Genomic DNA, 26,326 nt, shown 5'->3' on the forward strand with positions numbered 1-26,326 from the left:
TTCAAATTGTCACACAAAATACACTCTTTTAAAATATTTTTCTTGGCCTGTATCTCAGCAACAAAAGAATGGATCAAAAATGTTCAAAAAAGAATGCTGTAAAGAATTTTCTCAACCATTTGATTTTTTAGAGATAAAATAGAATTATTTTTTAATTGAAAATAGCTACAACTTCAAAAAAGTATGTGTAGTTTGTTTAAATCTGAAAAAAATATAAAAATTCAAAAAACAAGCCATAGTCACAACATTTGAATGCAAAAAGTGTTAAAAATGCATTTTACGCTAGTTCAGTTGTTTTGCAATCATAAGTCTTCAAAAAATGCAAGATTTGACGAAACCAAAAAAAAGAACGAATAAAAAATAAAGATCGAAAATTTTCAAAAATTCAAAAGATTATTAAATCAACCCAAACATGCTTAAAAATTATTCTAGACGCAAGGGAATGCATTTTAAATTGATTTCAGCTGATTGCACTTAAATTTCCATTAAAATTTTGATGCTTTATGAAAAAAAAAATAATTTTTTGTCCCCTGATTTTTCGGGGCAACAAAAACTTTAAATAAAATGTGTACCCGCCTTATGTGTTTTTGAAAAACTCACAGCACGATAATTTTTTAATTGTTTTTACCATTATGTGTTTTGGGTTTTTTAGAAAGTATTTTTTATTAAAATTATTCTAAAAAGAAAGTTTCAAGGTATCGATTTTTTTACATTTGTATGGCACTTTTCCTGCGCTGCTGCCAAAGTGTATCGAGAAATTAAAAGTGAGAGTGTGTGCAACATGGAGTTAAACTTTCTGTGAAGTTGCTGTGAAGATTACCATGGCACTTTGAAAAGTTTAACTCCATGTTGCACGCACACACTCTCACTTTTAATTTCTCGATACATTTTTGTTTAGACTAATGATGCAAAAAGACTTTTTTGGTTAAAAAGAAAGTACTCACATAATTTTAGCAAAAAAAATTCACAGAAATTGATAGTTCTTGGAAGAATTGTTCTTTTTGAATTCACAAAACCTTTTTTCAAAGAAAATTAACGAGCATTTACATCAATGTTGATAGCAACGTATTTTTGTAAATCTATTTTACAAAATTCATAAATTCTTTTTTGCAATTCCGTCGTGAAACTACTTACTTTTCCTGTCATTCTTGAACGACGAAATAGCCTACTTTTCTTTACCAAAAATAACAGAATCAAATAGAAACACTTTTCAAAATAAATGCTGAAAAGTTCTACTTTTCAGCACTCAAATGGGTGCTGAAAAGTTGAACTTTTCAGCACTTGTTTTGAAAAGTAACACTTTTCAACATTTTTTTGATTTAAACGATTTATTGACAAAATACATAAAAATTTGACATAAAATTTCACTAAGTGTGTGTTTTTTATGGAATGGCAAAAAATGTTGTATGGAACTCGTTGCAAAACTTGATTTTTTCAGCACTCTTCGTATTTATCCAACTCGGTGAACCTCGTTGGATAAATGTACGACTCGTGCTGAAAAAATCCTCTTTTTGCAACTTGTTGCATAAACTACTATTTATAATTTATCTTATTTAAAAAAATAAAAACGACTTTTGATGAAAAAACCCAATAATTTGAAAATTAGAGGTTTGATTGATAACAGATAAAAACGGCTTCGTTTACAACTTACTTACTTTTTACTCAAGATTTGAAAGCTTTCTTGAGGAATTCAAACTTTGAACCAAATGTATGCGTTCAAAAAGTATGATGATATTAACGTTAGCCTAAAAAGCATTGTAATTTGGTTTAAAAACATTCCGGAAAATTCCTTCTGGTCCCGGGAGAAAACCGGGAAATTGAAAATCGTAATCTGGTGGCCACCCTGTCTTATAGAGTAAGAGAGTTATCTACGTGCGCATGTATTGCGTGTACGTACACGAAAAAGATTGAGGTTAAATTTTGTACCCGCCAGCAAAACAAATGGTGTGCTAGTGTTTGTGAGATCGGTCTTAGATAACTCTATAAGAGTTATCTAAGCCCGCTCTCACGCACACTAGCACACCATTTGATTTGCTGGTCGGTACAAAATTTAACCTCACTTTTTTTCGTCTACGTACACGCAATACATGCGCACGTAGATAACTCTATCGAGAAATTAAAATTGAGAGTGTGTGCAACATGGAGTTAAACTTTCTATGAAGTTGCTGTGAAGGTTACCATGACACTTTGAAAAGTTTAACTCCATGTTGCACGCACACACTCTCACTTTTAATTTCTCGATAGGGTCCTATTTAGGGTCTCTAGTTTCAACAAGTTAAATAAATAACGGAGCCTTCCGAACTAAGAAGCTCTCAGGAGGACTTGTTAAATTGAGCTTTTATTAAAATACTGGGAAGAGTACACTTAATCCGTTTTAGCTAAACTGGTTTGCTTGTTGAGCGTTCCGAAGTTCCAGCCACTCCTGGGGGTGCATCTTCTTCCGATGGGAGAACATGTTTGCGTTCGAATTGAAAGTCCGCGGACAAAACGTACAAAAATAGAGCGCTTCTCCGGTGTGCGAGGCCAAATGTTCCTTCAGGCTGATCGCCCGCTTAAATTCCTTGCCACACTCTTGGCATGTCAGGGCCGGATTCGGAGCCCTGTGACGGTTCCTTTTGTGGGCAGCGAGGCTGTGCTTGGTGGGCGAAACATGCATGCAAATGTCACACGTGACCGGTCCCTGCTTGTGCCGGGCGCAATGTTTCTTCCAGTTGGCTTCGTTCTTGAGCCATTGTAGACATATTTCGCACTGGCGCCGCAGTTCAGCCGGACTGAACTCGTGCTCGACCTTATGCCGCATAAACTCCGACTTTGAGTAGAACCCTTTCGCACAAATATCGCAAATGAAGTCGGTTGGCCGCGTGTGGCTCTTCTTAATGTGAGTTCGCAGGATTGCTTCCGAGGGATATCTGTAAAAAGATCTTTTGACTTAGTTGCTCAAAGGTGATGAAGTCTAAGTTACTAACCGTCTATCACAAATTGGACATTTAGCCAGCTCTTTGTCTAAATTTTCGTGCCCTCTCAGGTGGAGCGTTAGCTGCCCTTGCTTGACGAACCGCTTGGGACATCTGCTACATGCAAAAATTTTAGACTCTTCCGGTCCGTGCAGTTCTTCGGTATGTTTCTGCAATCCAAACGAATTCACGAAGGTCTTTTCACAGATTTCACACTTGAACAAGTCGGGATTGGCCAGCCGTTGAACATGTTCTAGCAGACCTTTCTTCTTGTAGTACCGTTTCCCGCAGCAAAGGATAAATGCTAAAATGAGCAAGAACCTGTTGATATTCAGTTGAAACAACCATCGTTGATCGCATTACCTTTTGTGGTGTTGTGTTCATCCAGCACATGCCGGTGATAAGCCGAGAACGTTGTACAATTCATCTGGCAGTACTCGCAGATGTACTGCACGTGGGTCCTAATGATCTCATCCTCTTCGGCCAACTGCTCGGCGTTCTTCACCTTGTAGTTGATTTTCTTTCTCGGTGCAGGTGGTTCCCCCCGCTCCTTCCGCTTTACATATTTGCGCTTCTTCCGTTCGGGAGATTCTTCGTGTTTCTCATCACCCTCGGACTTGCTGTCACTCTCATCCGTCGACAACCCACCGTCGTCATCCGGTTTGAACTCGTCATCGCTGGAAGAAGACTGATCTTGTTCCCCATCGTCAGCGATCTCTGGCGCTTCCAGCTTTACTTCAAGCAATGGAAGCATCGAGACGTCCTCCGTCTTGGTCGGATCCGGTGACGGTTTGCGCTCAATCTTGATCCGATGATTTTGTTCGACGACCAGGTAAAACCGATGAAAGCTCTCCAGCTGGTTGCGGCAATCCGGACAGAGGACTTCACCGTCCTGGAAGTCATCCCGGTGGAACCAGAAGTGTTTTTCGAGCATGTCGGCGATGTTGAACTCGGATTGGCTGCCCAAAATTGGATGACCTTCTCCTGGGCTGGAGAAACAGGCGAAGCAGCGGTCCAAAGGGAGGAAGAACTCTGCAGTTGTCGGAATCTCCTCCATATTTGTAACTTTTTTTTTCGTTCCGGCCAGTAAACAATAATTACATTTAACCAAACCGTATTTTGTTTATATGACGCTGAAACAAAACTCGGCAACGTTTGACAGGCCTGTCTTATAGAATCCGACTCTAAATTGACAGAACTTTTTATGGCAATCTATTTGAAATCAGTTCTGTGTGTTTGAATTTTTTTGTGCAATTGGGTACTAAAGCCCTATGTCAATTTTTATGTACAACGGTAAAAAACACGATTAAAAACCATTTCTGATCACTTTTTTTTTCATTTTTATGCAATTTTTTTTTGACAAGACAACATTTTTTCGATGGATCAACTATGGTCCCTTTGGAACGAGCTGTCAAGTAGGAGCTTTTCTGTCAAGAAGGACCGCGAGGTTAATTTTTCAAAATTGATTTAAAAATCCATTTTAAACTCTTTGTGGACGTACAAAGGGTCATTGTACTTAGAAAAATAAGCTTTATCGCGGTAAACAACAATATCAGCAATCTAAGCTTCCTTTTTTGGACCCAATTGGGTACTAAAGCCCTATGTCAATTTTTATGTACAATGGTAAAAAACAGGATTAAAAACAATTTCTGATCACTTTTTTTCATTTTAATGCATTTTTTTGACAGGTCAACATTTTTTCGATGGATCAACTATGGTCCCCTTGGAACGAGTTGTCAAGTAGGAGCTTTTCTGTCAAGAAGGACCGCGAGGTAATTTTTTCAAAATTGATTTAAAAATCAATTTTTGATCAATTTTGAAAAAATCTTGACAAAAAAGCTCCTACTTGACAGCTCGTTCCAAGGGGACCATAGTTGATTCATCGAAGAAATGTTGTCTTGTCAAAAAAAAAAAATGGATTAAAATGAAAAAAAGTGATCAGAAATGGTTTTTAATCGTGTTTTTTTACCGTTGTACATAAAAATTGACATAGGGCTTTAGTACCCAATTAGCTGATGCCCAGTCAACTCAAACGGAATCGGTTGTTGCAACCACGGAATCGGTTGTTGCGTTTGAAACGGAATACGTAAAAGATTCGAATTGAATTCCGTTTCAGAATTCCGACTGAGTTGACTGGGTGTTTTTAATAGAGTACTAACGCCATATGTATTTTTATTGTACAACGGTAAAAACACGCTTAAAAACTTATGATCACTGTTTATCAATGCTGTTAATCGTTGAAATCAACGGCGTTTATATCATCGATGTCGATGATCGTTGATTTAAACGTAATCGTAATCGCAGCCATCGTTGATTTAAGGTGTATTCACATTATACCGCATCCGCAGCCGCAGCCGCATCCGCACAAAATTTGACAGTACGGACGCACAGTGCGGACGCGATTTCTCCAATGCATTTCATTTGCAGCCATTCACACTGTTCCGCATCCGTATCCGCAGTACGGATCCGTATACGGATGCGGAACAGTGTGAATGGGAACATTTGAAATGCATTGGAGGAATCGCTTCCGCACTGTGCGTCCGTACTGTCAAATTTTATACGGATGCGGCTGCGGCTGCGGATGCGGTATAATGTGAATACACCTTTAATCGTCAACGTCAACGGAGTCGTTGATTTAAACGGCGTTGATCAACGGCGTTTTTTTTAATAGTTGTTGGGTTACCACCCTATTCGCCTCCAACGTCAAGCTGTCATCGCGACAGCATCAACATCCGCGTGTGTGATCGCCACTCACTGCACGCGCGCCGGCTGAAGCAGACTTATTTATTTGAGTAGTTAGTTTTGTATAATTAGTGTAATAAAACTATATTCTTTGTTACGTGAAACATTGTTGTTACTCACACCCGGCATTGTAACAATTGGCGACGAGGATTGTGGCCGTTTCCTCGCGGAATTCGCCGCGATTCTCGCAGAAGAAACTTCCGCGCTCGGGTGAGGTTATGTTCGCCATGGAGGATTCGCTGTTCGGAACAGATCCGGTGGACGAGTGGACCATGCACCAGCTTCGTCAAATCCTGGATCAGCAACGAAACCTCATGGAGAAACTAAACGTTCCGCCGCTGCCCGTTGTCCAGCTGGTAGCACAAGAGGACGTTCCCGACACCTGTGCACACGTGGACTTTTCTGGCGAGAGCTCGTTGGGTGCGAAGAAAGCGAAGGAGATCCGGCAACCACGAAGGCACGCGGCCGTGCTTCCAGCCGAGGAGAAGCAAAATTCATCCATCTCAGCAATCATTCAGCCGGTTGCCACCAAGAACCTCGATCATTACACGCTGCCCCCATCGGAGACCATCTTCAACAAGATGGCGGAGCGCAGCAGCACCACCCTGTCAGCCATCGGTCCGCAGCAGCTACCAATCATCACCACAACACACACCCCGGATAACACATCAGCACCGGAGGATCAGCAGCAGTTGGTGAACAACACGGTCGGCACTCTCAGCGGCACAGGGCACACCGATGACATCTTGGTTGGTGACCAATCGAAGGTTTGTCACGCAGCAGTAGTCCGTCATCACAACAGGTATCGTCAAGCATTTCCCGTGGGTATCGCCCGCCAAGCCTGGCACGCGATCCATCCCATTGTTCTTTCGCCAGTTCAACAAGGACGTTCGTCCAAGTCGATCACTCAAAACAACAACAACGGGGGGAGAGGCCCGCCGGGCGACCTTCACAACAATTCAACGATCGTCGCTACTCATCAACCAGAACAACAAGAAGCATAACACCAGTGCAAGGACTTCCAACACAGTTTATCTGCCCGTTGCCTGGCCATGGGACCCTGGTGGAAAGCTGCTACGTGTGTCTCCGGTGTGGCCACCAAACACAAACATACCTCCACCGTGTCTCGCGGGGAGTTCAAGAATTGGCCATCAAAAACATCATCGTTTCCAGCCCGCTGTAGGTTTCGGTGTGCACTCAGTTGTACGAAGTCCACAGCAGCAGCAGGATTGCCGGAGAAAACAGAGGACGTGTGGACGTGTTAAGGTGTGGAATTCTCAACTGTAACAACAGGTAACAACGCTTTCGACTTCAGGTGTGGAGTGGTGAAGCGCTTCTGCGAGGGTCGACAAGGATGGTTACCGAGGATGGCGCTGGTCCGCTACGGTCTGAACTTCTTCTAAAAAGGGGGAGGTGTTGGGGTACCACCCTATTCGCCTCCAACGTCAAGCTGTCATCGCGACAGCATCAACATCCGCGTGTGTGATCGCCACTCACTGCACGCGCGCCGGCTGAAGCAGACTTGTTTATTTGAGTAGTTAGTTTTGTATAATTAGTGTAATAAAACTATATTCTTTGTTACGTGAAACATTGTTGTTACTCACACCCGGCATTGTAACAATAGTTTTCTAGAGTTTTATGAGGAAAGAACGATTTTTCATAAATGTTTTGATTGGGAAACATTCTCAGTAGGCTACTCCGGTCTGTCACGAAGTTTGACATCTTGGCCAATCTTAATCTGGGTTCTGGAACATGGGTCATGTGGTCAATAATTGAATTATTCAGTATTGTATCATAGAAAAACAAATTCTGTCGATATTTAGCCACGCGAGACTCTTACTAAACCCGCCGGGACAATAATTCCGGTGAAAATCCGACCATATCTCGGTTCCCAATTGTCCGTCCTCGGTGTCATTTACATAAGAAAATCATGGTTGGACTTGGGAACCAAAGTGGAGATGGAAGTGACCAGCAATTAGCTAAGGCTTAAATTACGTTTAAAATCCGGTCACTTCGGTCCTCTTGGTACACCCGGATCCCCGAACAACCATGCCACATCAATTTGAGAATGTTTCCCAATCAAAACATTTATGAAAAAATAGAAAACTATAAAAGAACGCCGTTGATCAACTCGTTGATTATCGATAATCAACGCGTTGATCAACGCCGTTTAAATCAACGACTCCGTTGACGTTGACGATTAAATCAACGATGGCTGCGATTACGATTACGTTTAAATCAACGATCATCGACATCGATGACATTGATTCAACGATTAACAGCATTGCTTTTTATGATTTTATTGCCAAAAAATAAATTGACAAGATAACATTTTTTCGATGGATCAACTATGGTCCCCGAGCTGTCAAGTAGGACCCTTTCTGTCATGAAGAACCGCGATTATAATTTTTAAAAATTGATTCAAAAATCCATTTCAAATCTTTTGCGGTTGCACAAAGGGTCATTGTACCCAGAAAAATAAGCTTTATCGTTGTGAACAATAATATCAGACATTTCCCTGAATCTGTGTACGACCCAAGGTACGACCACAAAAGTTTTAAAAGGATTTTTTTTAAATTTTGAAACGTTAACTTCGCTACCCTTCTTGACAGAAGAGGTCCTTCTTGACAGCTCGTTCCAAGAGGACCATAGTTGATCCATTGAAAAAATGTTGCCTTATCAATTTTTTTTGCATAAAAAAATGAAAAAATATCAGATATGGTTTTTAGTCGTGTTTTTCACCATAAAGCTTTATCACGTTTCGCGTACGCACACTAGCGCACCATCTGATTTTGCTGGCCGGAAAAAATTTAACCTCAATATTTTTTGTGTACGTACACGCAATACATGCGCACGTAGAAACCTCTATTGTACATACATAAAAATTGACATTGGATCCTATTGCACCTGTGATTGGGAAATGTTTATTAACGACAAATGGTATGCAACTTGCACAAAAACTTGCGAACAATAAACTATCGTTCAGAAAGGGAGCGTTCTTTTATTACGTAACGCAGTTGGGGTAGGGGTAGGGGGGTTCGGAGGCCGTGTCACCCCACGACCCTTTTTGCCTTCCTCACCTTACTGAGGAAAGGCTATAAAATCACTCGAAAAATGAACTTCTTAAATAGGCCTCGTAGACCCACCTTCACGTATACCTATCGACTCAGAATCAAATTCTGAGCAAATGTCTGTGCGTGTGGATGGACGTAGAATTTTTTTTCTCACTCACTTTTCTCGGAACTGGCTTAACCGATTTTGTCCGGATCTGTGTCGTTAGATCCGTCTTCAGGTCTCCTGAGTCTTTTTGGCTTCCTCTCCGAGGAATGCCTTATAAAATCACTTGAAAATTGGCCAAAAAATGTCACTGCGATTTCTCGGAAATGGCTGAACGGATTTGGACACTTCCGGTTGCATTCGATTCCTCTTAGCTTCCGATAAGTCGCTATTGAAAATCTTCCCCGTAGCCCTTTCCTGTCAAAAGATATTTACGAAAAACGATTTGCAAACCTAAAATCGAAAAACAAAAAACGATGAAAATTTTTCAAAATTGCTTAATTTTTCCACAAATAGGTAGTCTGGAATGTCCTCCATCCCTGGCTGAAACGGGACATAAATCCATTGAAATTTGCCAAAGTTACAGCCACTTTAAGAAAACTGTTTGCATTCAGCCGCCTCCAAATCGACTAAAACGAGGCCAAAATTAACCAAAATTTCGGCATTTTGCACATTTTTGTAAAGCTTTTTCAAAACCCAATCCACTGAGATACATATCTCGACGAATTATTAGGCTTAGTCGTTAATATCTGCACTAAACTGCTTTTTTTGACGATACCAATGCATTATCACATGCTGGTTCGCCCATCCGGCTAAAAAACCCAGAACTATTATACTTCATTCGAAAGCATTTTTCATCGTGCTTCGAATGTCATCTTAGGAACTAAAATTCCCTTTGTGAATCGCGTCCAGCATGCTAAGATTCTGTCGTCCCTAAATCAGGACCAGAATAGCCTCAAAAACGTCTTCGCCAAGCCAAGACAAGTCAAGTCATTTCGGGAAATGACAATTAGTAATGTGTTCTTAGATACCTATCCATGAGCCATCGATCGACTCCGTTAGCGATACACTTTTTACCCTTTCTTAAATTTTCGCTTTAGCTACGGAATGTGAGAGCGGAATGCGAGAGAAGGAGAGAGTTTACGGAAATTTTGACTCGTTCGAGCACTGCATAGGGACGTGGAGTTACATCGTAAAGCCATCTGGTTTTTTTAAGTGCAAGTGTGTAAAAGTGCTGAGTCATCGTCTAACAATAGACGGCGTCCTATCTCGCCCAGCAAAATGAAGTCGATAAAGTAGTCGGTTTCAATGAGAAAAAGTGGAAAACGTGGTCTAAAAATAGTGACGCCATCCCCCAATGCCGTCACGGTGTAAAAACTCGCGTGGATTTTCGTCGACAGACCATAGGCGTATTTTACTTTTACTCGGATAGAATAGCATCCGATTTAGTAAGTCTATAGACTATATACTTTATAAAGTATTATGCTTTCTGTCAAAAAGGATCGCAAAGTTATTATTTTGAATTGTTTTAAAAATCCATTTTAAATCCTTTGCGGTCGTACAAAGGGTCATTGTACCCAGAAAATTGAGCTTTATCGTTGTGAATAATAATATTAGCAATTTAGTTGAATTTTAGAACTCAATCAACGAATTGTCACTATATATACATGTACATTCTCAATACATTTATTTGTGTATGAACCGAGAAGAGGAAGCCCCTATTCACCTAGGTGGATTAAGTAACGTTTTTGAATATCATTAAGTTTAGTTAAGTACTTCAAAAGTTATGCTAAAAAAACGATTTTAGTTAAAGTTCAGAAGATTGTAAAAAGGGTGGTTTTTGTAAGAAAACTGGTCATGCTATATGTTTTTAGAAAGGTATTTGAAAGACCTTTAAAATGAGCCTAAAACATTGAAGATCTGATAACCCTATCAAAAGTTATTAGCACTTAAGTGGTATTTATACACTTTTCGGAGGCCGGATCTCAGATATTTCAATGATAAAGGTGTCCGGGTCTGTCATGTGACCCATCATTAGTTAGATAACTAAAAGGCCTTTCAAATGAGCCTGAAACATCAAAGATCGGATAGCCCTATCAAAAGTTATGAGCACTTAAGTGTTATTTATGCACTTTTCGGAGGCCGAATCTCAGATATTACGATGCAATTAGTGTCCGGGTCCATCATATGATCCATCGTTAGTAAGATAATTGAATTATCTTTCAAATGAGCCTAACACTTTGAAGATCTGACAACCCTATCTAAAGTTATTAGCACTTAAGTGTTGACTATGCACTTTTTTTGAGGCCGGATCTCAGATATTTTGATGGAAACGTTGTCCGGATCAATCATGTGACTCTTGATGTGACTCCTAGTTAGATGAGTAATCTGAAGACCTTTCAAACGAGGCCAAAACATTGCAGATCTGACAATCCTATCAAAAGTTGTAAGGACTTAAGTGTTTTTTATGCACTTTTTGGAGGCCGAATCTCAGATATTTCGATGAAAATGATGCCCGGATTTTCAAAATAACAGTATCAAGGAGTTAAACTTTATGTTCAGTTACTTTTAATTGTGGAATAGGGTTTGGGATTTCCGCAAAAGTGCCCGTGTGATTCCTAACAGGTCTTCCGGTAAAGGTTGTAAAGTAAGCTCGTCTCCCTCAATTCCCTATTAGTCAAATTTACCTTGATTAAATGAACAACATTTCTCATACTGAACGGATTAATTCAAAACAAAGTTTTGGTTTTTTCTCTACTTTTTATTTACAATTCTGATTTGAATGAAAAGTAACTTAAATTAAATAACACGTCATCGAGATGAATCTGGTCAACATCTTTACAACTAATCCGTAATCATTGTTCTCACTTTAGATTGTTTGGTGCTTCTTCATCCCTCGCTGCTTTATGGTGCCCAACAACTCATTCGACTCGTAATCGTATTGGTCTACTTCAACCGCTGCTGTCACAGCACCCGAGCACGTCCCGATTCACCGTCGAGATGTTCCGAAATCTTCACTTTTGTTGTAGTGTTTCTTCTCGACTCCTTCCGTCCGGCGGGTTGAACGCTAATTTCGACGGATAAAGCATCAACCCTCCAACAATCCGGAAAATGCATGGTTCAGAGGTGCTCATCAAGTGGTCGCCGGCTGCAGTAGTCCCGCTGGACAGTGGGTGATTGTTTTTGCGATTGCTCCTTTCCTGGGCGATCGGTTTCCAACGCAAAGCAAAACGAGTTTCTGTATGGCGAAAATTGCATAATTAAAAAAATCTTCCACAAATTTATCGTATTTATATATTTTATCGCCATTGGAGAAAACTTACCTCGGCCAAATTTATAGAACCGAAATAACCAGTCGGTATTCAAAGAATATATTCTTGAAACAGTTGAATAAAGTCTTGAAACGTTAATATTTTGCGATTCAGAACAACAACAATTAATCAGCTGCTTCGACTTTGACGGAGAAATGTCAAAAACCACACTGATCGAAATTGCACTGAGGATTTCGATTTCACGTATCAAAATATATAAACGATAAAAACGATAACCGTTTGATTGGTTTGATGCTTTAGGTAATAGGGTCCTAAAGTCATACGAAAATTCTTATATGCAACGATAAAATGCACGCCAGAGAACTATTTATGATCACTTTTTCTTATTTTCAAACAAAAAGCAAGTGGACATTTTGCGGTGGATCAACTACAGTCCCTATGTATGCTGTCAAGGTACTTTCGATCAACACATTTTATAATTAATTCACAGATCAATTTTAAACTTTTTGTTTCAACTGGAACAAATATGACAAAAAAAACTTGAAATAAAATTTGCAATGGCCTTATTTACAAAGTGTCATTGGGCCCAGAAAATAAGATCGCTTGAAAATCAAAAAAAAAAAAATGAAAAGGCTATAAGTCATTGTTTTTCATATGTTTATAGGACCTAATAAAAAAAAGTCGAGAAATCTAAAAAACGTTTAAGATTTTTTTTCTTTTTGTTTAGCTGTATAATGTTTGCAGTATATTTTTACATAGAAAAAAATATTTTTATATATTTGATTTTATTGCGCTAATTATAAAATACGAAAAGTCTAATTGCGAGCCACTATAACATTTGCTCAAAAGTTGTTTTGAGATTGTAGCTCTGACATCCCTATCTAAACGCAGAATAATGCATTTATTACATAATTAAGAGAACATTCAAAAAGGGTTGAAATTCTGGATAAAATTATGTTATAAATGTGAGGAAGGCGTCAACCACCTAAAGGTGGATTAAGTAACGTTTTTAAATTTGTATGGATATTTTGTGACAAGGGGTGAGGGGAGGTATCTAAAAATTCATTTTATTGCGTTACGTAATAATAGAACGCTCCCTTTCTGAACGATAGTTTATTGTTCGCAAGTTTTTGTGCAACTTGCATACCATTTGTTGAACCAAGAGGGGAAATCCCCTTCCCTTTCTTTCAAACCAAACACGACAGATGTCCTGTCAACTAAAACGTTTTGTTTGTTTTTCGGATTGAATAGATTCGTCGCCCTTTCTTTGGATTAGGTGTGAAAAGCAATTACGATCCCTGCGTGTAATTTATTATCCCTAATTGTTTGCCCTCCCAGCCAATTAGAACCATACCAGATCCCGGCACAATGGACCGCACCGCTTGTTTGACCTGCTTGCAGCAACCGGACGACGAAACAGATCAGCAAAACATCTGCCACTCGGATTTGCGTGAAATCGTGCGAAAACACTTTTGGTTCTCGGTAAGGGTTCTTACAGTTACTATTTTCGGATTTGAGCATTTAGAACCGTTTTGATCTTTACAGGATGCGGAGCTAGCTCAGGCTTGGATATGCGAGGTCTGCTGGGAAACCATCAGCGTGTTTCATCAGTTCTACGTGGATGTCGAGCAGCTGTATGAAACGAAGCCGGTTCCGGAACTGGAAGCGGTGACCGTCAAGGAGGAGAAGGACATTACCCAGGTTATGCTGGTTGAAAACGAAATTAAAGAGGAAGTACTCTCGGACGATATGCAGGAAGAGTTTGAAGACGAACAGCTCTACACGGTGGAACTGAAAGAAGGTGAGGAGCAGGAAAGTGAAAGTGATTCCAATTCTGATTCCGATGATTCGATGAGCGGTGAGAATGAAGCCGACTCTGAGTCAAACCTCGGTGAAAACCATCCGGACAACATTATCCGACGGCATGTTGAGCTGACCTGCCAAGAGTGCGACGATGCTGGAAGTTTTACGTTCAAAGAGTTCACCATTCATGCCGAAAAGATTCACGGAACCAAGAAACCGTTCGTGATGTGCTGCGGATCCAAGTACATCAAGCGGTGCTATCTACTGGAGCACGTACGCTACGTTCTCAATCCGGATGCATTCCTGTGCAAGCACTGTGACGAGGCATTTACCAGTGGAGTTGCCCTCAAACGGCACCTTAAAATTCGTCACGGTAAAGGGCAAACCCGTCGATACAATAACGAAAATCGGCTGCGAAAGGACAAATCAGCTCCGGTTAAAAATGAAGAGCAGCTAAAGAAGCGCGAAGAGATTGAGCTCAAACGACAGCAGCGAGCGGCTGACGATCAGATCATGCTTGGCCACGTAAAGTTCGAGTGTGTTCCCTGTGGTGAGTCCTTCATCTCCTTCACGCAACTGCACACCCACAGCACGTCCAAGCACAAGATCAAACCGGTGGTCACGTGCTGCGGGAATCGATACAACAGCCGATGTAAGCTGTGGCAGCACGTCACGTCGGTTCTCAATCCGGTCGCCTATCGGTGCGAGCTCTGTATGCGATGCTTTAACAGTGAGTACGCCAAGGATACCCATCGGCGGAAAATGCATCCGACCGCGGAGGAGCTCAAGTACCACTGTGAGCGGTGCGACAAGCCGTTCTCGAGGGAAATTGCTTACAAGCGACACATGCAGGACCACGAGGACTCGGATCATGGGCGGATCAAGTGTGAGGAGTGTGGCAAGATGTGAGTATAGCGATTGATGATTACTAGGTTTGGGGATTGTTTTTACGTTGACACTGAACTTTAAAACGTTTTAATCGAAATTTTGTCCTCGTTTTGCCTTCCTCATCTTACTGAGGAAAGGCTATAAAACCACACAAAAAATGAACTTCTTAATACGAGCTTTTAGACCCACCTTCACGTATAATCGACTCAGAATCAAAAACTGAACAAATGTCTGTGTGTGTGTTTGGATGTGGATGTGAGCACCGAAATATTCTCACTCATTTTTTTCAGCACTGGCTGAACCGATTTGGACTGTTTTGGCCTCACTCGAATCGTTTTGGGGTCCCATAAGTCCCTATTAAAAATTATAAAGTTTGGTAAAGTACTTCAAACTTTATGGTAAAATGTTTAATCAAATTTAACCGCGTTTCATGAAAACCGAGTTTATAATTGCCACCTTAAAAATAATCTAAAAATTCTAAAAGTTTTATAAATCCTATTTTTTTAACAACTCTAAAAAAATAAAAAAAAATCTTACAAATTTTCTAAAATTCAAGACATTTAAAATTCTAAAAATGTAATTTTTTTACGATCATTTTTTAATCCGATTTTGGGAATCTGCTTCCGTTTCCTGGATATGTGACATTTTTTCATTTACTGTATCTTTTAGCTGGTGTAACCAAATTAGTTGAAACATGGAGCGTTTGTTGAGCGATAGATATTATACGAACCGATTGCTATAAAAAGTTTGACTCCATCATTTATAGTTTTGAAAATATTTACCATCAAACTTTAAAAATCGATTTTCTCGAAATGGTCATTGTCAAAAGATAGCACACAACAGACGAAATCACTTCGTGCGTCAATCAAAGGACGTCAACATGAGGCATGAAATAAGTTTTTTTTTGTAGGGTGTTTCCAGAGTTTCAAGCAATGTTGAACTCGTTAGAAAACTCGCATTTTCTTAGCACTCGTCGCAGTTATCCAATGCGGTAGATCCTGAGAAAATCTTCATTTTGCAACTTGTATACAGAGCCGACTCGCTAATTGGAATCCGCTCTGTATATGGTACCGTGCTGTGTGGAAAACAAACAGCTGTCACTTCCAGAAAACACACCCAGTTTAGTATTTATCCTTTTGTTGACTCAAAGTCATGCTAAGCTTTGTCAATGGAGCACCGAATTCGAGTGGTAGAAATGACAGTTCTCCCATAAGGAATACATTGTAGAAAAAAGCAAAAACTGCTCGAATGGAAGTGCTCCATTGTCGATAATGCAACTGTGCACACTTAGATATTTTTTACCAAATTCGGTAGTTGAAAAATCGGTAAAGTTTAGATCGGAAACCATCTGTCAAAATGAACAAAATGTTACCGAATTTCGGTTGAACGATGAACAATTTCGGTAATTTTCAGTTTACAGATCTGGTCAGCAGTTGAAAATTCGGAAAACTTTACGATTTATTTATGGGATGGTACTGCGGGCTTCAATAATTACAGTTCACGCGCGCTGATACGACCGCAGGAACCGCGGGGCTGTTGTCAAAGGTTGCCATGAGTTTTCAGCTAACTTTTTGTAAAATATTCAAAACAAACCAAGTTGACAGCCAAATCAACGTAGAATTTCAGTTCATAATTTCCTGTCACTCACAGCAAAGGAGAAACGTGATTTTATCTCGCAATAAGCAATACAAAAAACTGTGTGTAAAATAAACCACTTTTACTTAAGGAGCCATTACACTACCGCAAACAAACTCGCACTTTTTGCAGTGTTGCAAGCGTAAAACATACGTTTCCAGTGCCTATTTATTTTGCATCGACCAATCTGGTTCCCTTGACAATCTGTACTTTTACTGCATTAGTATTTTTTCGTTAGAAGGTCTTATAGGGGAAACCGGTGCATGATAAATTGCTAAGACAAATTGTCCATGCTTGATTTGAAAAAGATGGGATTTGGGAACACCTGTCTTCTTTAGTTGTCTTCCCTGTCATATTGAATTAAAATGAAAAATTAATAACTCTTGATAAATTAAACTTCGATGTTTCAGTGTTACATTTTACATGGAGGTCACGTTTACTTTCAAAACAAAAAGTAATAGTGTGTGTGAGCGTCATGTAAGGGGGGTTAAAATTAAAAAAAAAAATGGTGTGTTCACTTTTTATACAGTATAGCTTCGCAAAATAAACAACATACACCAATTTAACAAAGTCTGGAAGAAAAAGCAAATTTTCACTCAAAAAATCTGGCAACCTGGCATCCCTGCTTCCGAGCACGAATCGCACCTAACGTGTCGCCCTTTCACTATTGACCCCATCAGGTTCAAAAGTCGCACGGTTCTGTACATGCACGTGCGCAAAAAGCACGTGGCGCCCCAGTTTGTGTGCGACATTTGCGCGAAGGCGTTCCACCAACCGGCGGAGTTCGAGAAGCACAAGCTGGAGCACGAGGATCCGGACAGACTGCGGATGCAGTGCCAGCACTGCCTAAAGTGGTAAATAATTTTAGATTTGATTAAATGTTAACGAATTTCCATGCTAAATGAATCATTTCTTCTTTGCCAAACAGGTTCAAAAACCGCGAGTACTGGCGCACGCACATCCGGCTGCACAATCCGACGACGCCGGTTCCGTGCGAACTGTGCGATCGCGTTTGCCAGAATAAGCGGGCGTGGCGGGCACACATGAAAAATGCTCACGGTACGCCCGACAAGGTGTGTGAGCTGTGCGGCAAATGTTTCAAGAAGAAGCAAAGTCTGCAGGAGCACATTGCTGCGGTCCACACGGGACAGAAGCTGTTTAGTTGTCCCTTTTGTCCGCGGAACTTTAACTCGAGCTCGAACATGCATACTCACAAGAAAAATATGCACACCGAGGAATGGCAAGCGTCGAAACTGGGCGCGGTCGCGACTACATCCTTTGCTGGTCCGAGTGAGACAGATATGACGAAGGATGGAGCGTTTTTGCAGTGACTGTGGTGTAAGATTTTAAGCATCAGGATGATCTGAATAAAGCGTATTCTGTTCGTTTTGATCATTCTTACTTTAATGATCCGAAATATTCAAACAATTCCTGTAAAACGTATTGCCCGGATAAAAGTAGCATTGAAAACTTATGGACTTAGAGCTCATTCAAAAGCTATTATACTCAATAGGTTCCAAAATTATTTTTCAATCCAATCCCCCCTCCCCCCAACTGCGTTGCGTAATAAAAGAACGCTCCCTTAAAACATAGAGGGGAGACGTTGTCATTTTAGACCACGTTTTCCACTTTTCCTAAAACGAAACTGACAACTTTATCGACCTCATTTTCCTAGGCGAGATAGGACGCAGTATATTTTTTTATAGAGCTGTACCGTCATCGCGTACGCACACTAGCGCACCATTTGATTTTGCTGGTTGACAAAATTTAACCTCACTTTATTTTCGTGTACGTACACGCAATACATACGTCCGTAGATTACGATGATTCAGCATTTTTCCACTTTTGTACTTAAAAAGCCAGATGGCAGCACGATGTAACGTCATGTTCCTTATAGAGCAATCTACGTGCGTATGTATTGCGTGTACGTACACGAAAATAAAGTGAGGTTAAATTTTGTCAGGTAGCAAAATCAAATGGTGCGCTAGTGTGCGTACGCGAAACGTCATAAAGCTCTATAGGCTTTCTAGTCAAAATTTTACCAACACATTCAAAGTATGTTTACATAGGTTTATCTAAACCCGAGCTCACGCACATTAGCGCCCCATTTGTTGTGCTGGCGGGTACACAAATTAACCTAAATCTTTTTCGTGTACGTACACGCAATACTTGCGCACGTGCGATAACTGTGGCGAAAAGTTCGTAATTTTTGGGTTAAATTATATTTTTTCACTGGGCCTAGAAAGCCTTATCCATATGTTTAAGCAAAGATGGCGTTACGAATGGTGCACACCCTAAATGTCAAAATCACTCGGTGGTATGTACCACAATTACAAAGAAAAACTTTTTTTTCTTATGTTGGCACCACTGCGCGATTTAGATAATTCGGGTGTGCACTATTCGTAACGCAATCTTTTCCTAAAAATCTGGATAACATTTTAAAACATTTTCGTAACAATCATATCGTAGAGAACAGTTTGCAATTTAGGTGAAAGTTACTTTTTAGTCAACGAAAATAGGCATATTTCTGCTTATGAGCAATTCCATGCCAAATAGGGAATCGGTTCAAAGCAACTTTCTAGACATGTTATCCTTCGCTTATGCCCAGGCACTAAATATTCTAGCAGAGTTGGTTCTGCCAGAATCCTGCTAGAACGCCGTAACTGGGTGTAAGCTATTTTTGTGTATCCAGATTTTTAAGCGAAGATGGCGTTCGAATTGTGAACGCCCGAAATGTCAAAATCACGCAGTAGTACCAACATTACGAAAAAAATGTGCCATGGCATGACAGCCAATTTTTTCTAATGTTGGTGCTACTGCGCGATTTTGACAATTCTGGCGTTCACAATTCGAACGCCATCTTCGCTTAAAAACCTGGATATGGAGCCAGTTTCACTCGATAATGACATTTGAGAAGGGCGTAAGTGTTAAAAATATTTTTGTAATTCGGAATTTAAATATTTCTGTATCTCGAAGCCGTTGCATCGTATCAAAAAGTGATCAAAGACAAACTTGTAGGAAATTTGACGAGCTTTCCGAAAAAAGACACTGAAAGAAAAAAACACGCAACTATTATGATTTTTTTTTCTGATTTTTAAGTTTAAAAGTGAAATTTGAGGGTGAGCCCACGATTTTTCGTTCAAAATTTTTGAAAAATGAAAAATGCAGGATGGAGCAACTCACCTAAAAAAAAAACAAAAATCATTTACTAGAAATGTTTTTTTGAAAAGTTCTCTAAACGTCTAAATTTTCAAAAACGGAGTACGGGAATCGATTCAACAGACAATTTTACATAAAAGTTTCCATATTGACCACTGTCCTAAGTCCAATCCTTGTGAAGTTACAGCGGTTAGAAAAATAAAAATGTTGAAAAAAATGTTTTTTTTGATACTTTTTGACAATTTCTATATGACAGACTTGATTTTTTAGTCACGTAAATATTTTTACCGGAAAGCTTGTCCAATTTCCCATAAGAATGTCTTTGACCACTTTTCGAAATATGTATAAAAAAATTGTATACGACATCAACATTAATGGTTTAAATAAGTGTGAAGATCAATTAGCAGCTTGACTGCATGTAAAAAATCAGTCGATTACAAGAAAATGTATTTTGGTATTTTTTGATGAGAAATATTTTTATCAAAACTGTGAGTAGAATTAATCCATAATCCACAATCATAAAATTGCATAATCCACAATCATAACATGCAGAATTTATGATTTTCATGACAAATACTGGTTTCAGCTCTTGAACAAATGGTAAAGCTTTTTAGTATTGGTTTTACTCCAAACAACCCAATGTTTTCAAATATTTGAAGCGAGCTTTTAATATATTTTTGCATTTTTTGAGAACAAACAATAGAAAGTAATTTTTCAATGATTTTTTTTTGTATTATTATGCAACATGATTTAAATTATACGATAAATTAACATCATTCCATAAAAAGTCTTCTATTTTTCACATTTAACCCTCTATCACCTGTAGTTGCACCAAAAAAATAAAATAAATCAAATTATTCGCTCTACACTGTCTACAGAGTCTACAGCATTGCCTTGGCGTTCTCGATTGCGAGATTCCTACTCGAAACTAGGTGTTCGAAGGCTTGATTGTTGAGGCAATTGCAAACCTCTTTTTACACCTTAGCTTCCATCCATCCCGGGATTCGAACTGACGACCTTTGGATTGTTAGTCCAACTGCCTACCAGCGACTCCACCGAGACAGGACCCAGAGGGAGACGACTCCTACACCTGGACTGAGCTAACGACCTAACCTTTTTAGGTTAGTCCGGGGCCAACATTCACTTCCCGTCCGACGGAAGGCGTGATCAGACAAATTTCGTCTCGAAAAATGCCACCGGGACCGTCTGGGATCGAACCCAGGCCGACTGGGTGAGAGGCAATCACGCTTACCCCTACACCACGGTCCCGGCTGTAGTTGCACCAGTGCTCCATAATTCTTTTACTTCAAATTGTAATTTCTTTAGTACTAGGTATTCAACCAATTGAATTGATTCTTTTTGTACAAATTCGATTTTCATCTCATTTGATCATGGTAATCAAAAACGTAAAAAAAATCTCAATTTTAATTTGGAGGTAAGGAGTTGACATTGTTTTGATGAAATAACATCAATCTATTAAAAAATTACCTAATTGTAATAATTTAATACTCATTAAGCAAGATCTAGTCCCAGTTGCTTTAAAAATTAATATTATCAGAAATAATTCTGATATTATAATTTCGGATAATCTGATTAATTATATATAAACCAAATAATACATTTAATTGAACAAAATCATGTTGAGTTTGTTCATTTATAATTTTTTCAGAGCATTTTCAAAAAGAAGTTCCAAAAATTTAAGAAAATGTTTACTTCCGCTTGAATTTCGGGAATTCCCTGGAAATTTACAAAACGGGACATTTTTTTTTCGGTAATGTTTGAAAGCATTTAAAACCCCTAGAAACTTATGTTTAGTGCTGAAATCCAATTTCGATAGTTTCAAAGAATGTTTCAGATATCGATTTTTTTGTTTGCAAACTTGTTAAAAGGTATTTAATTTCTTTTGCACCCTCAAAAAAGCAAAAATGGCCTAATTCCCCCCAGGGGGGAATTCCTCACCGGTCGATCAAGAGTAATTGTGGATGACCCAAGAAACCTTTCCCACTTATTTTCCATGATGTTATATCACTTTGAAAATAGTTTTTATATAATGAAAATAGTGTTAACATAATGAAATAAGGCACTATTTTGTTAAATATGCATCAAAACTACTAAAATTTGGCAAATGCCTAAAGTTGCCTAAACATGATTTATGAAGTTGCCAGAACTGAAAAAACTAATTTAATTGGAATCGTATAAGTTTCAATTGTTTTCTGTATACCAAGAAAAAGGGTGGCAAAAAACAACATTTTTGCAATTCCGTCGTGAAACTACTTACTTTTCCTGTCATTCTTGAACGACGAAATAGCCTACTTTTCTGTACCAAAAATTACAGAATCGAATAGCAACAGTTTTCAAAATAAATGCTGAAAAGTTCTACTTTTCAGTACTGAAATGAGTGCTGAAAAGTTGAACTTTTCAACACTTGTTTCGAAAAGTGACACTTTTCAACATTTTTTTTTATTTAAACGATTTATTGACAAAATACATGAAAATTTGACTTAACATTTCACTCAATGGGTGTTTTTCGGAATTGCAAAAAATGTTGTATGGAACTCGTTGCAAATCTTTATTTTTTCAGCACTCTTCGTATTTATCCAACTCGGTGAACCTCGTTGGATAAATGTACGACTCGTGCTGAAAAAATCCTCTTTTTGCAACTTGTTGCATAAACTACTATTTTAGTACAAATTTTGAAAAATACTACGAATTCAAACCATATGGGGATGGCGATGTTATTTGACGTGTTTTGTTAGACCCTTGCCTTATAATTGGTCTGAATCCATTTTAAAGCTCAAAATCATGGGTGGCCGATTTCGCCCCCCTGCCACTAACAGTTAATAACTAATTATCCCTTCTCTTGTTTCTTTCCACAGCTACAAAAGCCACGCCGTACTCTACGTGCACATCCGCAACTATCACACGGAGCCACGCTTTGTGTGCGACATTTGTGCGAAACCATTCCGTATAATGTCAGAGTTCAAGAAGCACAAACTATCCCACGAAGATCCGGACAAGCTGAAAATGCAGTGTCCTCATTGTATGAAGTGGTACAAAACCCGTGAATACTGGCGCGCTCACATTCGACTGACGCACCGTTCGAAGCAAAATCAAATGATCAAATGTGAAAAGTGCGAAAAGACCTTTTCTCGCAAGGACAAAATGCGAGCCCACATGAAGCACGTCCACGATGAGCCCACCAAAAAGTGCGAGTATTGCGAAAAGTGCTTCGTGAAGGACATTAGCCTGCGGGAACACGTGGCCTCCCAGCACACCGGCGAAGTGCTGTACACGTGCACGTACTGTCCGAAGACGTTCAACTCGAACGCGAACATGTTCTCGCACAGGCGCAAAATGCACCCGGTGGAGTGGCTGGCCGCGAAGGAACGCTCCGAAGCGGCCCGGCAACGGGCTGATTTGGTGGAGAACGTTGCCTCAGAGTCGGCGAACGGAACCAGCATGCAACATGACTATTGAAATGGGTCACATTGGAAAAGCTTCGTAGAGAAAATAAAAATAAGGAATAAATATTAGCTTATTTAGACTAACGGTTTTATTTTTGAATGTGAAAGAAATTTGAAAGCACTGTTACTAGTTTCACGATGTCACGTTGATTTGAGACACACAACCTAATGTTGATTCACTTTTACAATCAAACTGCAGAGAAAGTTGACGAACTACTAACAATCAATCAGCTATTCAGTGTCTTCTGTAAGAAATTCAAAATGGCACGATTTCGATTCGAAATGTATTCAGAAATTTTCTGTCAAACTTTCAATACTTATAAAATACCGTCATCAGGGGTGACATTGGGTCATACAAATTTCAGCATTTTTGTATGACCCAATCTCACCCCCCACCCCCCTATACCCAATGTCACAGCTGATGAGGTAGTTTAACTAATAAAACCTAATTTTTCCTTTATCGCCATAATCTATGCACATTCTTTTATATCATTTCAGATTTCTCTTGCCAGGATCAACCAAACTCCTTCACAGGTGGAAACCAATGGAGTTTGACCGGATATTTAAAAAATAATTGTAATCACTAAAATTTATTGTATATTGTATTGAAACGATGTAGGTTTTTGGTGCTGCTGCTTTGGTGGCTTTTCCTACCGAATAAAAAAACAATCAATCAATCATTCACCATTAAATAAATTGAAATCTAGCGCAACCTTAAGGCACAATTTTAGCAAAGAAACATACCAGTGCATTCTGTTATCATACCAAAGACATGAACTTGATGAGCTCCAGCCAGCCATACATTTCGGTGTGTGAATATTTTCTAGCTTTTCGAGTGAGAAATGTGTGATCATCAAAACCTCAAAATCATTTCGGCAAGTGTTTGGAATTTAAAAGTCGTTCCAGAACGAAACGAAATGTGACACGGTGCGAAGGGATTGCTGCAGATGTGCGTGAATACCAAGAGTCTCTTGGGAATCAAGAGTTGCATGGTGTCACTTAATGTGTTGCAACAATCACTTAATTATTTCAATTCAGCTTGGGCTCAACATTAAGGAGCTAATTAATTTGAAACTCATTATAGTTGATTGAATGCCCGTCTGAGTTTGCGGGCAGAGTCCGTTGCACTTGCAAACCATTCAATAGACAGCAGACCTAAGTTAATCGATCACCATGACTGGTGCAATCCATCTGAACCAGCACCTCACATGCTCGATGAAAATCACAGCAGCTGCTATTAAGTCATATTTGCCCCATTTCACCGCGTAATGCCGTGACCGATGCAGACACTTGTTGGACAGTGTACGACCAAACGAAGAAATAGTGTAGCTACCAACGAGCAATGTTAAGTTTAACCCCAAGTGTTGATTAGCTAAACGGTATTGTATCGAACGATCTCGGCCTGAGGTCTTGAGGTGTAAATATGCTGCGCATGATGTGCTCTGTCATGTTCCATCTAATTAGGTTAACGTGTCAAATGAAGTAATGATAGCGTGGCAAGGAAAAATTGCACGTGTTCATGTCGAATGGTTTCTACTAAGTAGCAATGTTGATGATTTATTGGGATAATATTCTCAAAAACATATTTTAATGGAAACATATTTCCAACAAACAAACAAAAGAAAATTATAACCACATAACTTTAGGACCAAAAATGAAGCCAACAATGCAAATAAAATCACATCATCCTTCGGCTATCGCAAAAAAAAAACTTGTTTTGCTATCGCTGTAAAACCCAATCATTTTCTTTATGGTTTCTAATTATAATACGACCTTGAGCAACTATTCATCTTTACATCACATAACTCCTCGGCTGACCGAATTCCTTTCCTCTATACAATATTGTCGGCTTAGTCAACTCTCGAAGCAGGTTTTTGTAATCTTGTAGGATTTGCAAACTTGCGCGTTTGTGACTCAACGGCCGTTTGACATTTTGGGCCCCGTTAGTAAGCCGCAATCTCCTTGTGTAGTAGTGGTATGAGGAGTTAAGCACACACAAATAGATACAAAATCTCTTCAAAGTCGGTCAACAATTTAACGGTCAATTTGTTTGATCATATACACGCGTTTGACATGTGTTTTAAGTTATATGCACGCACAATTTTACACATTTTGTGAGGAGTGCATGTTCACAACTAGATGGCTTTAGTGATAAGTGATTGATGAATTTTTGATACAGTTTTTCAAAATGTTACGTTTGTTTATCTGTGAGCTAAGGTAAAACTATTTGCAAGTTGACCACAGACTGAAGGTACCAGATGGAAAGGAAGGAAAACTTGTTTTTTTTTCTGCTTTTTTACGTTGGTTGATAAAAATCAAAGGACGACTGCAGACAAATCATTGGAATGTGAATTAAATTGTGATGGGCTGTTTAATCAATTGAACAGCTACATTTTATTTTTTTACATTCATCTTGAATGTATTTCTTTTGCGAGAACTGTCATGTCTACCAATTTATTATTCAAAAAAAAAAAAAAAAACATTTTAAGCCAAAACTATTTTTTCCTACTTCTAAATGCCCAACATGACCAATCAAGCGTGTCCCAGCGTGTTGCTCGTACTGTCTCAGAACAGGGGTAAGATGTAGGTGTAAGGGCAGTTTGTGTTGGGAACCTCGTGCATGAGATTCTTGTACTAAAAATATTGAATCCGGAATTTTCAACTTAAAAAAATCTAAATATGTATATTTGTAATCGTATTTGTAAAAGTGAAAAATAATTACAAGCATTTTGGTGTGATTCAAACAAATACCAAATCGTTTATTGCCCTCTCAAACCATGGCTGATATGCCGATTAAAAAAAATGAAATGTGTGAAATTGGACAACTATCTCCCCCTGTTGCGGGTGCGAAGACCAATTTGTTTCACGATTGAACTAAAAAATTACCACGCGCGTAGCACTTAAACTGTTAAATAAGTAGCAGCGATTAGGTGTGTTGCCTCATCATCACATAAAAAGTGATCGCAAAAAGATCAAACTTCCTTCTCTGCCAGTTCAATCAGCCGCAGATGGGAAAGTTGTGGTTTGGATTTTTGCACCCAAACTTGTACGTGCTGAAATTAATTGATTAAACAATTCCTCACGGTTTGGGGCTCAACTGGCAGGCAGAGAGTGGTTGGGTGTTTAGTTGGTTGGGCTTACCTCTGAAAGAAGCGATGTGGGGTCGATCCTCCGGCGTTGGCAGCTGCCGGTTCGGGTATTGTGTGTTTTCCCACGCGCGCGGGCTGTTCTCTTCCGGCCATGCACCTTTTTTTTGAACCGCCGCGGCGCAGAGTGAACCGCACCACGCCAATTCCAATATTTGCCCTTCCTGTTTGCATATGGGAAAACGCAGCAGCAGGGTTACATTAGA

General features: G+C 39.4%; 3 protein-coding genes across 3 annotated transcripts in view; 2 read left to right on the top strand and 1 right to left on the bottom strand.

Annotated features, from left to right (window-relative positions):
* The window catches only part of LOC120424547 (uncharacterized), a 41,750-nt gene extending 18,696 nt beyond the window's left edge, over nt 1-23,054 (top strand). Inside the window, exons 6-12 of the mRNA XM_052711688.1 lie at nt 5,382-5,540; nt 5,888-6,463; nt 13,364-13,507; nt 13,571-14,733; nt 17,032-17,205; nt 17,280-17,678; nt 22,387-23,054. Of these exons, the coding sequence (XP_052567648.1) occupies nt 5,382-5,540; nt 5,888-6,463; nt 13,364-13,507; nt 13,571-14,733; nt 17,032-17,205; nt 17,280-17,678; nt 22,387-22,987 (3,216 nt within the window). The 3' untranslated portion in view covers nt 22,988-23,054. The remainder of the gene's footprint in view (nt 1-5,381; nt 5,541-5,887; nt 6,464-13,363; nt 13,508-13,570; nt 14,734-17,031; nt 17,206-17,279; nt 17,679-22,386) is intronic.
* Nucleotides 2,323-4,119, bottom strand: LOC120424544 (transcription factor grauzone-like). The gene is made up of 3 exons (XM_039588708.1): nt 3,318-4,119; nt 2,967-3,258; nt 2,323-2,909 (listed from the first exon to the last, which is right to left on the bottom strand). The coding sequence occupies exons 1-3, from the start codon at nt 4,009-4,011 to the stop codon at nt 2,375-2,377; spliced, it is 1,521 nt and encodes a 506-aa protein (XP_039444642.1). The 5' UTR covers nt 4,012-4,119; the 3' UTR covers nt 2,323-2,374.
* LOC128092546 (uncharacterized) lies at nt 5,801-7,295 on the top strand. Its single transcript, XM_052706586.1, has one exon. The coding sequence runs from the start codon at nt 5,915-5,917 to the stop codon at nt 6,698-6,700; it is 786 nt and encodes a 261-aa protein (XP_052562546.1). The 5' UTR covers nt 5,801-5,914; the 3' UTR covers nt 6,701-7,295.
* Nucleotides 23,055-26,326: the final 3,272 nt, after the last annotated feature.

The sequence above is a fragment of the Culex pipiens genome, chromosome 1 (assembly GCF_016801865.2).
Source record: "Culex pipiens pallens isolate TS chromosome 1, TS_CPP_V2, whole genome shotgun sequence".
Taxonomy (NCBI): domain Eukaryota; kingdom Metazoa; phylum Arthropoda; class Insecta; order Diptera; family Culicidae; genus Culex; species Culex pipiens.

What these genes read in the sequence shown, in the direction of transcription:
- LOC120424544 (XM_039588708.1), bottom strand. Translation starts at nt 4,011, where the DNA reads ATGGAGGAGATTCCGACAACTGCAGAGTTCTTCCTCCCTTTGGACCGC. An exon ending in TGAACACAACACCACAAAAG is followed by an intron (nt 3,259 to 3,317) that starts GTAATGCGATCA and finishes TGCTCATTTTAG; the next exon opens with CATTTATCCTTTGCTGCGGG. An exon ending in TGTCCAATTTGTGATAGACG is followed by an intron (nt 2,910 to 2,966) that starts GTTAGTAACTTA and finishes ATCTTTTTACAG; the next exon opens with ATATCCCTCGGAAGCAATCC.
- LOC128092546 (XM_052706586.1), top strand. Translation starts at nt 5,915, where the DNA reads ATGTTCGCCATGGAGGATTCGCTGTTCGGAACAGATCCGGTGGACGAG.